Source organism: Pseudophryne corroboree, chromosome 4 (genome assembly GCF_028390025.1).
Source record: "Pseudophryne corroboree isolate aPseCor3 chromosome 4, aPseCor3.hap2, whole genome shotgun sequence".
NCBI classification, from domain to species: Eukaryota; Metazoa; Chordata; class Amphibia; order Anura; family Myobatrachidae; genus Pseudophryne; species Pseudophryne corroboree.
The window spans coordinates 193,149,688-193,168,206 of NC_086447.1; the positions used below are offsets into that span (position 1 = coordinate 193,149,688).

Sequence of the window (18,519 nt, forward strand, 5' to 3'; positions counted from 1 at the left end):
TCACTTGCTTTTTCCAAGGCATTATAATGGCTGAGCCACTGTGCATGATCTCTGACCCTTCCTTTTCTCCTTGCTATAAGTACTTTTGCCACTGCATGCAGAATTGGGGATGCAGTCAAGATGCCGCCGGCCGGAATCCCGGCGGTCGAAATACCGACGTCGGAATCCCGACCGCCACAATCCCGACATATTCTCCCTCCTTGGGTGTCCACGACACCCATAGAGGGAGAATATAATAGTGTGCCGAGCGTAGCGAGCGAAGCGAGCCCGCAAGGGGCTGCGTTCCGCTCGCCACCCCTGTCGGGATTGTGTGGTCGGGATTCCGGCGTCGGTATTTCGACCGCCGGGATTCCGGCCGGCGGCATTTAGTACTGATCCCGCAGAATGATGTCATATAAATCTCTTGTCTGATTAACCTTTTTCTTCTTTCTCCTGCACTTTGCCTGATACACTGCTTTCCTTCAACCTGCTCTTCTCTGTGGTGCTTTTCAATCCACCTTGAATTCCCCAGCTCTCTGCCTCTGAAAGCTGTGAAGAATGACAGGCATCGCAGTTTGAAAAGAATTTCTCGGTAAGACAAACCCACAGGCTGCCCGTTTGCTCTCACTCTTTGCATTTCCCGTTGGCCTTGTCCTGTGCCCCTCTTGGAATGTTTGTGCTCCTCAGCCCCCTGCTGGACAATAACATTGTGTTTGGCTGCTGCCGGTCTCACTGTAGGGCCCAGCAAACCAGCATGTAATAATAATTCTTGTCTGCCGTACAGCTCTATACTGTATTTCCCTGTAATGCTGACTGAGTATTTCTTACAGGCACAGATTAATGGAAATGTATACAGCTGAACTCACAGTGATTATGTTACACATATGCCTATGTGCCAGTAGAAAAGCAATTTGTAACATTCACAGATTTTAATTCCTCCATACTTCAACAGATTGCTAATTTAAGACGTTAGCAGGAAGCATTGATGTGTGAACGTCTCAGTGACAAATATTGCTCATCCATGCTGCATATAAGGGCCACAGTGCATACAGCATTTCCACAGCTGGGACACTTGTTAGTGTCTAACACTTTAGTTTCCCATCAGTTGCAGGCATTATCCACCCTATACAAATAAATGACTCATGTATTAACATAAAACACATTAAATGCCTCATTTTCTATCCATGGGCCCGATTCAGAAATACACGCAATGTTGATGTTGTACATAGCGGAGCATCTCCTCTCTGGGATAAGTCTGGAGAGAAGTGCTGCTTGGGACTTCAGGAAGTGGGACCGGGTTGTCGTATCACTAGGCCCCGCCTCCAAAATGGCTCAATCCACAGGCCCGCTGGAGAGGGCAGGGCTAAATGATGCAAATTAGTGGCTTTTAGCCCCACCCTCTCCATTTTGCGCCAGGATTCTTCTGTTATCTCCTTATTCTGCCCAGACGTGTGGGATGCAGGAGATGCGGCCACTCTTTCATGGTGGTTTCAGGGGACTGCCCAAAAAATCGTGGTAGGCAAGTATGATTTATTATTGTGATCCCATATGCATTAAAAATGGCTCCTGCATCTTACGTCCGACGGCAATGCTGCGCGACCATAGGGTAACTCTGGCAGTCAGTGACTGGATCACTGTGCATCTGGTGGTTGCATCGTCATGCGCAAGTGGGGAATCTGAGACGCAGAAATTTGGCGTCACAGTACAAATTGCGTTATTTGCATATTTTCGCACAACCACTATATGGGATCACGGCTGCGGTGGCATTTGGGACCTTCTCTGAATCAGGCCCTATGTCCCTTACAGGTGGAGCAGGTTTTATTTGAGCATTGAGCTCAGCTGCATCATCCATTATCAGTACTTGGAGGATTGCTTTCCACTACAGCTGAAATGAATGGGTATAACACTGACAAATGCACTTAAATCTACTCCATTTGGTGTTTGTATATAATTAGTGATGGGTGGAAGGACAGTTCTTGAAGTATGGGAAAAAATCTATGTGGGAGCGATGACAATAAACATCCTCATTGTGGATATACAGGGAGATATTCCTAAAGGTCAGGTGTCTGCAGCACCATCATATACGAGGAAATGCACTGGACAATTTGCATAAGTGACTGCGCAGTGGAGGAGGAAGGAAATCACTTACATACTGTACATGCTATGTACTTTCCCTTAGATTGCAGACGCCAGTAGTGTTACCATCATTAATTATAGTTTTCTATTTTTCCATATTTTTTCTTAAAACAAGCCCTTTAGGCCACACTGAGCTTCTTTCTGGCAAACAGAGGTGAATGGAAGCCGGTATTAATGTGAACAATTATGTTTGCATCTTTCATCAGAATCCCAACGGGTTCTGAATATCAGAACAATTGATAACTGTAGCCTTCCACCATGACAGCCTGCAACGCCTCTGATTTTATCCCCTAACGTTCTCATATATATATATATATAATATAAATGTAGGATTTACTTTCAACTGCCAAACGGTCGCTTGTTGGATGTTTAGTTACAATGAGAGCCTGTGTAAGCGTTAGCTCTGTCCCCTGCTGGAAGAACGTGTTACTACATGTGGTTATTAAAATATTATGACATGTTCATTAGGACGAAGCAGAATTATTATCTTTTATATTTTTAGGTGCAACAAATTATTTATTCATTATTCCCCTACACTATTCACTATTCCCCCTTCAGTATTATTCCCCTTCACTGTATCAACGGGGGTTTTGGCCTTTGGCTTCTTCTGGACCAATACAACTAGAATTTATGAATACAGATAATCAACATTTGCATCCATTTAATAAATAAGCCATGCAGTATATCTTGATTACCAAAGAAATTATCAAGTATTCTTGCATTGGTTATTTTTTCTTAGCACATTAACTTACATATAACATAGGTGTCATTGTATTATTTGATGGCACTCATTTGTTTAAATGACGCATATGTCACACATCTATGTCACAATCTATTTTGTCTTTGCTTTCATTGTGTTGTTCATTTTAGTTTATTTTCCTCAAACCGGAATTATTGTGATCAGCAAACAAATCGTACAAGCCCTGCTGCGTATTAGTGCATGGCAGTTTATTACAAGTCATTTATGAGCCACAAAACCGCAGAATCATAGAGCTGATGCTCTTCTGTAACATTCTAGTTTTCAGGGATAGCCAACTGGCTGCATCTGCAGGGGCTGCAGTACTTTTGCACTAATGAGTAGACACGAGATATGATTTTGCAGGATAAATGAAAGGGATGGAGGTCCATATACAGTACAATGGTTTTCCCTGCTTTGTTTCTGGGCACGTAGGTAAAACACCTTGAATTCTCTGCAACCTCTGATGTCCCAGAGATTGGTTCTTCTAAGTATACTACTAAAAGGAAGCACTTTGCACGTTATGGGACTGATGCAGAGTTGTATTTATGTACCTTTGTGACTGAAGAGGAGGAACAGGGTTGCAGTGGGGGTCCTCATGTTGGCAGAGTTCAGTGATCACACACATGTGGGCCATCATGCAGACCTGGAAGTAAATGAAAACATGCCTGTTTAAAGGCATATCTTCTGCACCTGGTGTAGGGTAAGTATAAATGTAAGTATGCACTGTTGATGAGTTATAGTAAATCAGGTGCACATGCTGATGTGGCCATATATTTTGACTCAGAGCCAGGGGTGGTTTAAGAGAAGAGAGGACCCATGTGCATGCTCCATCAGGGCCATCTCTTCTCTGGCAGTGCAATGACAGAGTCTTCTACACATGTGCAGGTCTCCAGGGAACATGGTGTCTGTGCTATGTTACTGGAGACTTGTCTACCGTGCATGCAAAAATCTCTGGGAAAATAGCCACCGCGCCATTTTACCGTTGATGTCTGTCTGCAACATCAGCAACCATGGGATTCCAGAAAGATAAGTATAATAATATGGGAGCAGGGTGTGCATTGGGGGCCTTTCTAAACCCAGGGTCCAATGTGCACCGCACACCCTGCACCCATTATAGATACGCTAACACATGGCGCCATGAATGCCAATTTAATCCCAGCTACTACATGTACACTCTTGTGGGAAAGTGTGTTTCTAGACATAATTTGACATACATAATAAAAAAATTCCAATATATTTCTTTTGCAGGAGTGCTAGAGGGATAACTAGGTGCATTCATGAACATAAAGAAGCATTGTAGGCCCATAGAATTTGTGATTTGTAAATGACCTTTATAGGGTAGGTGTCTTTGGCAGATAGTGTTTTTCTGTGACAATAAAAAAACAAAAACTCAGATAAACCTGGTCCTCAGGTTCGTTATTATACTGTGTTTGTATTGGTTGACCATGATGACCCACAATAGTCTCTATTTGTTACAGTGAATTTATCAAGTACATGAAGCCATCAAGAATGTTTTATACCACATTGGCTGAGCGTTTGTGTGATGGAGACCTGGCAGTGAGAGATGGCTCTACGTGTTGGAATGGAGAGGATGTGGTGGAAAGGTAAGCTCTCCTCCTAGTGATGTGTTACAGTCTGTTGGGAAGGGTTACTTAGGACAGGTGGGTCTATGTGATGGAATGGAGAGGATGTGGTGGAAAGGTAAGCGCTCCTCCTAGTACATGTAACAGTGTATGAGGGGGTTACTGAGGACAGATGGGGCTATTTGTTGGGTTGGAGTGGATGTGGCGGAAAGGCAAGCTCTCTTCCTAGTACTGCGTAACAGTGTATAAAGGAGGTTACTGAGGACATGCGGGTCAATGTGTTGGAATGGAGAGGTTGTGATGGAAAGGTAAGTTCTCCTATTGATGTGTTACAGTATATGGGGTAGGTTACTGAGGACAGGTGGTTCTATGTGTTGGGTTGGAGAGGCTGTGATGGAAAGGTAAGCTCTCGTCCTAGTACTATGTAACAGTGTATGAGGCAGGTTGTTGAAGACAGGTGGGTATATGTGTTGGGTTGGAGAGGATGTGGTGGAAAGGTAAGCTCTCCTAGTACTGTGTAACAGTATATGGGGGAGGTTACTGAGGACAGGTGGGTCTATGTGTTGAAATGGAGAGGATGTGGTGGTAAGGTAAGCTCTCTTCCTTGTGATGTGTTACAGTATATGGAGGAGGTTACTGAGGATAGGTGGGTCTATGTGTTGGGTATGAGAGGATGTGGTGGAAAGGTAAGCTCTCCTCCTAGTGATGTGCTATAGTGTATGAGGGAGGTTATTGAGGACAGGTTGGTCTATGTGTTGGGTTGGAGAGGATGTGGGGGAAAGGTAAGCTCTTCTCCCAGTGATGTGTTACAGTATATGGAGGAGGTTACTGAGGATAGGTGGGTCTATGTGTTGGGTATGAGAGGATGTGGTGGAAAGGTAAGCTCTTCTCCATAAAAAATATGCAGAGAGAATGTTGGAAGGGACATGTCCAGGATTCAGTGTAAAACCAAAGTGCCCCAGTAATTGTTCACTACAGGCAAAAGCAGTCAGAGTATTCCCTGCAAGCAAAACAGTAACTGAATTTGCACCCCTTTCATTACAGCATGGTTTATCCCAGGAGCAAATTGCACCGTTTGCTCCCGTATTTTCAATTTGCTCCTGACTCTCACCAGGTCGGTTTTTCTTTGTAATTGATTGGTGCTTTACAAAATACAGGTAGACTCACAGAAATTCCCGAACAGCCTGCACCACACAGGATATTACATATTGCCCCTGGTGTTAAGGAGTTGAGTATTGAACCATTCAAATAATGTGAAAGCACTTATAAAACTCCTCATATTAAATGAACACTATTAACACATTGCATAAGTCGGTATGTTATACTGACAAATCCGTTTTGCATTCTGACCTCCTTTCTGCCAGCTGTAATGAGGAACTTTCTCAGTGTCAGCTGCTGTTACGTATGTACTGTAAGAGAAATGTATACTAATGAAAATGTGTTACTCTTATCTTCTAATGTACTGTAAAGGTTGAATAACTTAACATTAAATGAGAATAAAAGAAAAACTGCTGCCATATGCATCTCTACCTCTCATTGAGAGTGGCAAATGGGGGGAGTCCTCAGTTCTTTTTACTAGGACTGGACTAATTATATCCCTCTACTGCGCTTTCAGAACGCCTGGAAATGGTGCTGTAAGGGGAAACGTGCACTGGTGCTCCTTATTCCCTACTTAGTATGTTCTTGTCCAAATAGGGCCTGTTCCCAAACCCTCTCAGATCTCTGCTGATTAGCTCAATGACGGTAAAACACATTATTCAATCTGGTCTGATTTAGCAACAACAAACAAAGCAACAGAACCACTGCCAACTGAGTCAAATATAACATGTATTCAAATATCTAAACAATTATGGGGTCTATTCAATGCCTGTCGGATCCTCTCCGTCGGAGAGGATCCGACAGTTCAGTATTCAATTTGCGGGCAATTCCGACAGGTTTTTGCCCGTTTCCGGCAATACCGATCAGACTTTTTTTAAAGTCGGATTGACATTGTCGAATAACGGGCCGAAAAACGGTCATAATCGCCCGCAAATCCGACAAAACACGTGGATCCGCGGCTAATCTGTCGATCCACGTGTTTTCCGACAAGTCGGATTTTTTAAAAAGGCGGAAAAATGGCACTATAATTGAATAGGCCGGTTTTTTCTGATTTTTTTAAAATCCGACAGTAATTGAATAGACCTGTATATCGTAAGTGACATATAAACATAGATCATAGTGTGTAGAAAACATTAAAGGGGAGATTTAACAAATCTTCCACAGAGGATAAGGAGAGGTGTTGCCCATAGCAACCAATCAGATTCTGTCTGTCTTTTTATAGACTATACTAGATATCTAGAATCTGATTGGTTGCTATGGGCAACACTTCCTCTGGTCCTCTTTAGAAGATTTTATACATATTCCCCTAAAACGCAATCTGAAATTCTATAACAAATCCTGTGCCCACAGATAGATAACTTATTATAATTTCAGAGGTTAATAATAATATAGGTACTTGAAGCAGAAAAACTTTTTGGACAAAACACGGTCACCTGGGCTCAGATACATACAGTTAGGGTAATTAATTCAGAAATAGATGTGGAGTCTCTGTAGAATTACTTATCTAAACTTGAAATCTGGGCGTCTAAATGGAGAATGAGGTTCAATATAGAAAAATGCAAGGTTATGCATATCGGGACTAAAAGCAAACTTGCATCCTACATATTAAACGGGGAAAGTCTAGGGGTAACAGTTTTGGTAAAATATTTGGGGGTACTCATTGATAATAAGCTTAATAACTATACAATATCAAAGCACAGTAAAGAAGGCAAGTAAGGTGCTAGCGTGCATAAAACGGGGAATTGAGACAAGGGACAAGGATGTAATCCTGACGCTGTACAAATCATTGGTACGTCCGCACCTGGAATATTGTGTTCAGTTTTGGGCACCACTGTATAAAAAAGATATTGGTGAACTCGAAAGGGTTCAAAGGCGAGCTACTAAATTGATTAAAGGGCTAGAGGGACTGGATTACGAGGAAAGGCTTACTATGTTGAATATGTATACACTGGGTAAGAGGCGTCTAAGAGGAGACATTATTAATGTCTTCAAATATGTAAAGGGGCAATACAAAGAGTTAGCAGAGGAATTATTTATTAAAAGAACTCTGTTTAGGACACGTGGGCACTTGCTGAGGCTGGAGGAGAGAAATATCCTTACGCAATGGAGGAAAGGGTTCTTCACTGTTAGGGCAATAAGGATTTGGAATTACTTGCCAGGGAAGGTGATAATGGTGGACTCTGTAAATGCATTTAAAAGGGGATTGGATGAATTTCTGATTGAAAAGGATATCCAAGGATACAATATTTAAAATATTGCAGTTGTTAATCAGGGTGTAAAATGATATGTAGTTGTTAACTAGTCATAAAACATTCTTCAGCAGGTACAGTAAAATCAACTCAACTTAATACAAAATACATGTTGAACGCGATGGGCATTTTGCCTCTTTTCAACCTCAATTACTATGTTACTATGTTACTACTGTATGTTAGCCCTGCTCACTCTGAATGTTCCATAGACTTGGAGGACCACAGAAATGACTGTGTGGTGGGAGTTCTACCAAGAGACTATTGAACAAACACAAGAACCTGAAGGAGTGACCTTGTTGGTGATCAGTGTCTGACTTGGGCATGAAGGGCCCACCGGGGAATGCAATGGTAGGGGCCCCATGTATAGGGGTGTGGTCAGCCTCCAGAGGGGGTGTGGCTATCCAACAGAGGTTTGGATAACCATTAGAGAGTGTATGATCTGGACCCCTTTATAAATATATTACATGCACAATAATTTAACAGATTAATCCACTGTAAAAAATACACCAAATTCCTGTGCAGTGTAATGTAACATATGTATAATTCAAGTGCACAGTCTGGAACCTGATCTCTAGAGAAGAGGGTTGGGCCCCAGGCGGTGGAGCCCACTGGGGGTTTCTCCTGTGCCCCTGTGGGCCAGTCCAACCCTGCTGGTGAGAGAGGGGTGTGTGTATCTTTAGTTGAACATAGAAATCTCCTGGTAAGGTGGACGTATCTTGTAATGGATATACTTGGACAGGCCCAGGACAAGCTGATGACATGTCCAAGAATCACCATCAGATATAATTTCCCTTATAATTTGTTTGGAAAACAGGAGCAAGTCATGAGAGTTTTCAGCATGTGTATGCAGATTACACTATACTGTTTTTTGTTTATACTGTGTTCAAGTGAGATTATCCTTAGTCCCTCCAAATTATTAGAGGTTGTAAAAGTATTTGGAGTGTACGCCATACTAATCGTTGACTGCTCTTTAGTGGCACCTCAAAAATTCATGGTTTAACACCTCCTTCACTGAATTTATCTTGGTTTCAACTCATTGGGCGGTATTCAACTGCTATATCACACTCAATCTCCGTTCTAAAGTGATCCCACTTATGGTGCATATCACGACCATAGTAATCAGGTTTAGCTGCGTAAAGGGTTTGGCGCCCTAACTACTCTGAAGCAGAATTGGTGTGGAAGTGGGTGACAAGAATTGAATACCACCCATAGTGTTTCAGATAAAAGGCAAACATCCTCTATGGTGAAAGCTATGAAAGGGTCACTATTGGTAGCCGTAGTACCTGCTGGCAAAAAGATTTGCCATGTATCAGCATTAGAAGCTTCCCCATGGTGAGGCTACTGTATTTAATAAGAAAGGCAGCAAAAGCAGAATATGATTAATAAATGCTTTACAGTTAAATAATGCATTTTTCCACATGGGAATTATTTTATAATACATTTCAGCAAATGAAACTGAAAGGCTAATTTTTTATGTGGCACTCAGCATGCTCTGGCAACCATGGGCATGCTGGCACATATAGTTCTACAAGCACTGGCATACCCAAGTGGTTTATGACTGCTTGAGAAAGTTCCATCCTGCCATAAAACTGTAACCATTCCATAACATCTCCTGTTATATATATCTGGTCCGTGACACTGGCTGCTTATGCTGTGTTGCATTAGTAAAATGAGGATAAGAAGTAGGAGATACAGTATAATTAAATCTCAGTATATATTATATACCTGTTACACACTGAAGTGAGGTAATTAAGGTCAAAGCAACATATCACTCCTTCCTTCATTACATATACTGTGGTCACTAGCGTTATCGCTGTGCAGCACAAACCTAGCAACGGCGCTAGAGAACACGGTCACCCGCAAATTGCTGGTGCACACTGAGCGATAAGGCCACACGAGTCACACAGATAAACTAGTCGTGATTGCGACTAGCCATGCCCGTGTGCAACCTGTTTGCGGGAATGTACGCACCATGCGACCCTATGGGTCGTGTTTGTGTGCGTAGTACACATGCATATTCAAGGTCATGCAAGCCATGGCAAGCGACCCACGATTGCTGCGGCCAGCAGCAAGGATGGCGGTAGACCTATCTGTATATCAGATTAAAAGAATCCATGATAAATTAGGTTAATTTATTTTAAAAATTGTATATAATAAAAAAATCAGTTTTATATTGCACACAAGGTACTTTTTCCATTTCCCTTATTCATTGTCTCCCTCCTGATATGTGAACCCTTCAATAATTTGTCAGCCAATCACTAATATAGATCTGCTGTTATCCACTTTGAATGTGGCTGCTAGTATTCATTTTCCATTATTGTTTCTCCATTGCTACAGCTCTCTGTCAGTCACTGAACTGGATGCGGTCCAGGATTCTGTATGTAGCTTACCTTCATAGCCTTCAACAGTAATACACCTGCCTGATGTATTTGTTGTTTCTTCGAATTTTCCATATACTATACGTGCTTTGTCATTCCTGACCAGACCTCCCATTCCTGCCTTCAAGACTTCACTAGCGCTGCACCTCATCTCTAGGCTGGTCCTATCAGGCTGTTCTCTGATCTTAACAGTTATAAGATCAACCTGATAACTAGCTAGGGTAGGGTTGTTATATTCCCTGGCTACTTGGTTTTCTGCCATTCCCTCCTCTGCACACAACACCAACAATGTTTTCTTCAGTGCTATTCCTAAAGCTCAGTTATTCTATGGCCAGACAGACCAACTGTATATACTGTATGTCCCTCTCTGCATTCTTAAACTGCACCAGCGTTTGTGTAGGGCAGGCAAGTAAGTTGCCTGGGGCTCCAACCTTCTAAGCTGTGTTCTTCCCCCTCTCATTGTCTTTGGTGTAGCGCTGGGATCTGTACTTCACTAAAATTATTGGCATCCTTATATGTTGTTATTATTATTACTGTCCATTTCTATAGGTAGCACCATTAATGATGTAATTGCTTGCTGCCAATAAAAAAGAACAACGCATATAATAAAAGGGAAGCTACAATAAAAGGGAGCAGAGGACTGTCATTAGCAACTAGCTGACAGATCTGAAAAATGCCCACAAGCCACAGTAAGGCAGGTCAGGCTCATAGACTACTTCTGCTTCATTATTTTATACAGCACACAGTGGCAACATTAATTGTTACAGCTGTTACCATGTCAGAAGTAGAATCTGCACAGTTTACATGTGCAAAACCTGTGGCTTTATTCCTTTAATCAAAGTTGGGTCCATTGGCTGTATCCATCTGTGATTTGAGCTGCAAATCCTATGGCTCCATATCCGTGGTCTCCAGGTCTCATCCATGCTAAAGTGGAGAGATAACTTCCAGACACCTACAGGGTGGAGGGGTATAGTGTCATTTACGTTCATTTCTAAAAGCAGGGGGCCCAATCTTTGGTCTCTACCTTGGGCCCCATCTACTCTAAAATCACCCACCTCCTAAGCCTTAATGCTCTTATATACTTGTACACTGAATATGACTGGTCCATTGCTTACATAATAATTCTATTGTACTTTCTAATGTGTTTACAAAGAAAATAATTTTCCATTTTATTACCCTGAATGGCAAAGGTCCCTTTTCTCTGCCCCTGTGAGTAGTCCGATGACTTCATATAGCCTGACTTCATAAGGTAGCCTGACGACTTCATATAACCAATGTAGTGGTATGTGAAAGCTCTAGCACCAATCTAATGGGCCTTCCAAATATACATTGGTAGAATAAAGCAGTGGCATGACTATATGGTGGTGGGCCCAGCAGAAGTCCCAACTGCAGCAAAGTTCTGCACAGTGGAAACTCATTTATATAGTAACCCTCATGCTCAGATAAAGTGGATGCTGGGAAGTAGTCAACATGTAGGTGAACGAGGGGGGGGGGGGGGGGGCGCTTGTATTAATATATCAAAATTAGTGATGTGCACCGGAAATTTTTTGGGTTTTGTGTTTTGGTTTTGGGTTCGGTTCCGCGGCCGTGTTTTGGATTTGGACGCGTTTTGGCAAAACCTCACCGAAAATTTTTTGTCGGATTCGGGTGTGTTTTGGATTCGGGTGTTTTTTTCAAAAAACCCTAAAAAACAGCTTAAATCATAGAATTTGGGGGTCATTTTGATCCCATAGTATTATTAACCTCAATAACCATAATTTCCACTCATTTCCAGTCTATTCTGAATCTGAACACCTCACACCTCACAATATTATTTTTAGTCCTAAAATTTGCACCGAGGTCGCTGGATGGCTAAGCTAAGCGACACAAGTGGCCGACACAAACACCTGGCCCATCTAGGAGTGGCACTGCAGTGTCACGCAGGATGGCCCTTCAAAAAAATACTCCCCAAACAGCACATGACGCAAAGAAAAAAAGAGGCGCAATGAGGTAGCTGTGTGACTAAGATAAGCGACCCAAGTGGCCGACACAAACACCTGGCCCATCTAGGAGTGGCACTGCAGTGTCAGACAGGATGGCACTTCACAAAAAAATTGTCCCCAAACAGCACATGATGCAAAGAAAAATGAAAGAAAAAAGAGGTGCAAGATGGAATTGTCCTTGGGCCCTCCCACCCACCCTTATGTTGTATAAACAGGACATGCACACTTTAACGAACCCATCATTTCAGCGACAGGGTCTGCCAGACGACTGTGACTGAAATGACTGGTTGGTTTGGGCCCCCACCAAAAAAGAAGCAATCAATCTCTCCTTGCACAAACTGGCTCTACAGAGGCAAGATGTCCACCTCATCATCATCGTCCGATTCATCACCCCTTTCACTGTGTACATTCCCCTCCTCACAGATTATTAATTCATCCCCACTGAAATCCACCATCTCAGGTCCCCGTGCACTTTCTGGAGGCAATTGCTGCTGGTGAATGTCTCCACGGAGGAATTGATTATAATTCATTTTAATGAACATCATCTTCTCCACATTTTCTGGAAGTAACCTCGTACGCCGATTGCTAACAAGGTGAGCGGCGGCACCAAACACTCTTTCGGAGTACACACTGGAGGGAGGGCAACTTAGGTAGAATAAAGCCAGTTTCTGCAAGGGCCTCCAAATTGCCTCTTTTTCCTGCCAGTATACGTACGGACTGTCTGACGTGCCTACTTGGATGCGGTCACTCATATAATCCTCCACCATTCTTTCAATGGTGAGAGAATCATATGCAGTGACAGTAGATGACATGTCAGTAATCGTTGGCAGGTCCTTCAGTCCGGACCAGATGTCAGCACTCGCTCCAGACTGCCCTGCATCACCGCCAGCGGGTGGGCTCGGAATGCTTAGCCTTTTCCTCGCACCCCCAGTTGCTTGAGAATGTGAAGGAGGAGCTGTTGACGGGTCACGTTCCGCTTGACTTGACAATTTTCTCACCAGCAGGTCTTTGAACCCCTGCAGACTTGTGTCTGCCGGAAAGAGAGATACAACGTAGGTTTTAAATCTAGGATCGAGCACGGTGGCCAAAATGTAGTGCTCTGATTTCAACAGATTGACCACCCGTGAATCCTGGTTAAGCGAATGAAGGGCTCCATCCACAAGTCCCACATGCCTAGCGGAATCGCTCTGTTATAGTTCCTCCTTCAATGTCTCCAGCTTCTTCTGCAAAAGCCTGATGAGGGGAATGACCTGACTCAGGCTGGCAGTGTCTGAACTGACTTCACGTGTGGCAAGTTCAAAGGGTTGCAGAACCTTGCACAACGTTGAAATCATTCTCCACTGCGCTTGAGACAGGTGCATTCCACCTCCTTTGCCTATATCGTGGCCAGATGTATAGGCTTGAATGGCCTTTTGCTGCTCCTCCATCCTCTGAAGCATATAGAGGGTTGAATTCCACCTCGTTACCACCTCCTGCTTCAGATGATGGCAGGGCAGGTTCAGGTGTGTTTGGTGGTGCTCCAGTCTTCTGTACGCGGTGCCTGAACGCCGAAAGTGGCCCGCAATTCTTCGGGCCGCCGACAGCATCTCTTGCACGCCCCTGTCGTTTTTTAAATAATTCTGCACCACCAAATTCAAGGTATGTGCAAAACATGGGACGTGCTGGAATTTGCCCAGATGTAATGCACGCACAATATTGCTGGCGTTGTCCGATGTCACAAATCCCCAGGAGAGTCCAATTGGGGTAAGCCATTCTGCGATGATCTTCCTCAGTTGCCGTAAGAGGTTTTCAGCTGTGTGCGTATTCTGGAAAGCGGTGATACAAAGCATAGCCTGCCTAGGAACGAGTTGGCATTTGCGAGATGCTGCTACTGGTGCCGCCGCTGCTGTTCTTGCAGCGGGAGGCAATACATCTACCCAGTGGGCTGTCACAGTCATATAGTCCTGAGTCTGCCCTGCTCCACTTGTCCACATGTCGGTGGTTAAGTGGACATTGGGTACAACTGCATTTTTTAGGACACTGGTGACTCTTTTTCTGAGGTCTGTGTACATTTTCGGTATCGCCTGCCTAGAGAAATGGAACCTAGATGGTATTTGGTACCGGGGACACAGTACCTCAATCAAGTCTATAGTTGGCTCTGAAGTAACGATGGATACCGGAACCACGTTTCTCACCGCCCAGGCTGCCAAGGCTTGAGTTATCTGCTTTGCAGCAGGATGACTGCTGTGATATTTCATCTTCCTCTCAAAGGACTATTGGACAGTCAATTGCTTACTGGAAGTAGTACAAGTGGTCTTCCGACTTCCCCTCTGGGATGCCGATCGACTCCCAGCAGCAACAACAGCAGCGCCAGCAGCAGTAGGCGTTACACTCAAGGATGCATCGGAGGAATCCCAGGCAGGAGAGGACTCGTCAGACTTGCCAGTGACATGGCCTGCAGGACTATTGGCTTTCCTGGGTAAGGAGGAAATTGACACTGAGGGAGTTGGTGGTGTGGTTTGCGGGAGCTTGGTTACAAGAGGAAGGGATTTAGTGGTCAGTGGACTGCTTCCGCTGTCGCCCAAAGTTTTTGAACTTGTCACTGACTTATGATGAATGCGCTGCAGGTGACGTATAAGTGAGGATGTTCCGAGGTGGTTAACGTCCTTACCCCTACTTATTACAGCTTGACAAAGGCAACACACGGCTTGACACCTGTTGTCCGCATTTGTGTTGAAATAATTCCACACCGAAGAGCTGATTTTTTTTGTATTTTGACCAGGCATGTCAATGGCCATATTCGTCCCACGGACAACAGGTGTCTCCCCGGGTGCCTGACTTAAACAAACCACCTCACCATCAGAATCCTCCTTGTCAATTTCCTCCCCAGCACCAGCAACACCCATATCCTCATCCTGGTGTACTTCAACACTGACATCTTCAATTTGACTATCAGGAACTGGACTGCGGGTGCTCCTTCCAGCACTTGCAGGGGGCGTGCAAATGGTGGAAGGCGCAAGCTCTTCCCGTCCAGTGTTGGGAAGGTCAGGCATCGCAACCGACACAATTGGACTCTCCTTGGGGATTTGTGATTTCGAAGAACGCACAGTTCTTTGCTGTGCTTTTGCCAGCTTAAGTCTTTTCTTTTTTCTAGCGAGAGGATGAGTGCTTCCATCCTCATGTGAAGCTGAACCACTAGCCATGAACATAGGCCAGGGCCTCAGCCGTTCCTTGCCACTCCGTGTCGTAAATGGCATATTGGCAAGTTTACGCTTCTCAGACGCTTTTAATTTTGATTTTTGGGTAATTTTACTGATCTTTTGTGTTTTGGATTTTACATGCTCTGTACTATGACATTGGGCATCGGCCTTGGCAGACGACGTTGATGGCATTTCATCGTCTCGGCCATGACTAGTGGCAGCAGCTTCAGCACGAGGTGGAAGTGGATCTTGATCTTTCCCTATTTTTTTAACCTCCACATTTTTGTTCTCCATATTTTAATGCGCACAACTAAAAGGCACCACAGGTATACAATATAGATGGATGGATAGTATACTTTATGGATGACGAGTGATGACACAGAGGTAGGTACAGCAGTGGCCTACCGTACTGCTATATACAGTATAATGGACCTGGTGGACACTGTCAGCAGACTGCGTTTATAGTATAAAGAAAAAAAGACACCACAGGTATACAATGTAGATGGATGGATAGTTAACTTATGGACGACGAGTGACGACACAGAGGTAGGTACAGCAGTGGCCTACCGTACTGCTATATACAGTATAATGGACCTGGTGGACACTCAGCAGACTGCGTTTATAGTATAAAAAAAGACACCACAGGTATACAATGTAGATGGATGGATAGTATACTTATGGACGACGAGTGACGACACAGAGGTAGGTACAGCAGTGGCCTACCGTACTGCTATATACAGTATAATGGACCTGGTGGACACTGTCAGCAGACTGCGTTTATAGTATAAAGAAAAAAAGACACCACAGGTATACAATGTAGATGGATGGATAGTATACTTATGGACGACGAGTGACGACACAGAGGTAGGTACAGCAGTGGCCTACCGTACTGCTATATACAGTATAATGGACCTGGTGGACACTGTCAGCAGACTGCGTTTATAGTATAAAAAAAAGACACCACAGGTATACAATGTAGATGGATGGATAGTATACTTATGGACGACGAGTGACGACACAGAGGTAGGTACAGCAGTGGCCTACCGTACTGCTATATACAGTATAATGGACCTGGTGGACACTGTCAGCAGACTGCGTTTATAGTATAAAGAAAAAAAGACACCACAGGTATACAATGTAGATGGATGGATAGTATACTTATGGACGACGAGTGACGACACAGAGGTAGGTACAGCAGTGGCCTACCGTACTTCTATATACAGTATAATGGACCTGGTGGACACTGTCAGCAGACTGCGTTTATAGTATAAAGAAAAAAAGACACCACAGGTATACAATGTAGATGGATGGATAGTATACTTATGGACGACGAGTGACGACACAGAGGTAGGTACAGCAGTGGCCTACCGTACTGCTATATACAGTATAATGGACCTGGTGGACACTGTCAGCAGACTGCGTTTATAGTATAAAAAAAGACACCACAGGTATACAATGTAGATGGATGGATAGTATACTTATGGACGACGAGTGACGACACAGAGGTAGGTACAGCAGTGGCCTACCGTACTGCTATATACAGTATAATGGACCTGGTGGACACGGTCAGCAGACTGCGTTTATAGTATAAAAAAAAAAGACACCACAGGTATACAATGTAGATGGATGGATAGTATACTTATGGACGACGAGTGACGACACAGAGGTAGGTACAGCAGTGGCCTACCGTACTGCTATATACAGTATAATGGACCTGGTGGACACTGTCAGCAGACTGCGTTTATAGTATAAAAAAAGACACCACAGGTATACAATGTAGATGGATGGATAGTATACTTATGGACGACGAGTGACGACACAGAGGTAGGTACAGCAGTGGCCTACCGTACTGCTATATACAGTATAATGGACCTGGTGGACACGGTCAGCAGACTGCGTTTATAGTATAAAAAAAAAAGACACCACAGGTATACAATGTAGATGGATGGATAGTATACTTATGGACGACGAGTGACGACACAGAGGTAGGTACAGCAGTGGCCTACCGTACTGCTATATACAGTATAATGGACCTGGTGGACACTGTCAGCAGACTGCGTTTATAGTATAAAGAAAAAAAGACACCACAGGTATACAATGTAGATGGATGGATAGTATACTTATGGACGACGAGTGACGACACAGAGGTAGGTACAGCAGTGGCCTACCGTACTGCTATATACAGTATAATGGACCTGGTGGACACTGTCAGCAGACTGCGTTTATAGTATAAAGAAAAAAAGACACCACAGGTATACAATGTAGATGGATGGATAGTATACTTATGGACGATGAGTGACGACACAGAGGTAGGTACAGCAGTGGCCTACCGTACTGCTATATACAGTATAATGGACCTGGTGGACACTGTCAGCAGACTGCGTTTATAGTATAAAAAAAAAAGACACCACAGGTATACAATGTAGATGGATGGATAGTATACTTATGGACGACGAGTGACGACACAGAGGTAGGTACAGCAGTGGCCTACCGTACTGCTATATACAGTATAATGGACCTGGTGGACACTGTCAGCAGACTGCGTTTATAGTATAAAAAAAAGACACCACAGGTATACAATGTAGATGGATGGATAGTATACTTATGGATGACGAGTGACGACACAGAGGTAGGTACAGCAGTGGCCTACCGTACTGCTATATACAGTATAATGGACCTGGTGGACACTGTCAGCAGACTGCGTTTATAGTATAAAGAAAAAAAGACACCACAGGTATACAATGTAGATGGATGGATAGTATACTTATGGACGACGAGTGACGACACAGAGGTAGGTACAGCAGTGGCCTACCGTACTGCTATATACAGTATAATGGACCTGGTGGACACTGTCAGCAGACTGCGTTTATAGTATAAAGAAAAAAAGACACCACAGGTATACAATGTAGATGGATGGATAGTATACTTATGGACGACGAGTGACGACACAGAGGTAGGTACAGCAGTGGCCTACCGTACTGCTATATACAGTATAATGGACCTGGTGGACACTGTCAGCAGACTGCGTTTATAGTATAAAAAAAGACACCACAGGTATACAATGTAGATGGATGGATAGTATACTTATGGACGACGAGTGACGACACAGAGGTAGGTACAGCAGTGGCCTACCGTACTGCTATATACAGTATAATGGACCTGGTGGACACGGTCAGCAGACTGCGTTTATAGTATA

At 43.7% G+C, this 18,519-nt stretch overlaps 1 protein-coding gene across 3 annotated transcripts in view; it reads left to right on the forward strand.

Annotated features, from left to right (window-relative positions):
- The window catches only part of LOC134909157 (glypican-5-like), a 437,429-nt gene that overhangs the window by 172,770 nt on the left and 246,140 nt on the right, over positions 1 to 18,519 (forward strand). For 2 of the 3 annotated variants that reach the window (XM_063915669.1, XM_063915672.1), the window contains exons 5-6: positions 512 to 571; positions 4,333 to 4,458. In XM_063915669.1, coding sequence (XP_063771739.1) covers positions 512 to 571; positions 4,333 to 4,458 — 186 coding nt within the window. The remainder of the gene's footprint in view (positions 1 to 511; positions 572 to 4,332; positions 4,459 to 18,519) is intronic. The other variant, XM_063915671.1, reaches the window with a different exon arrangement.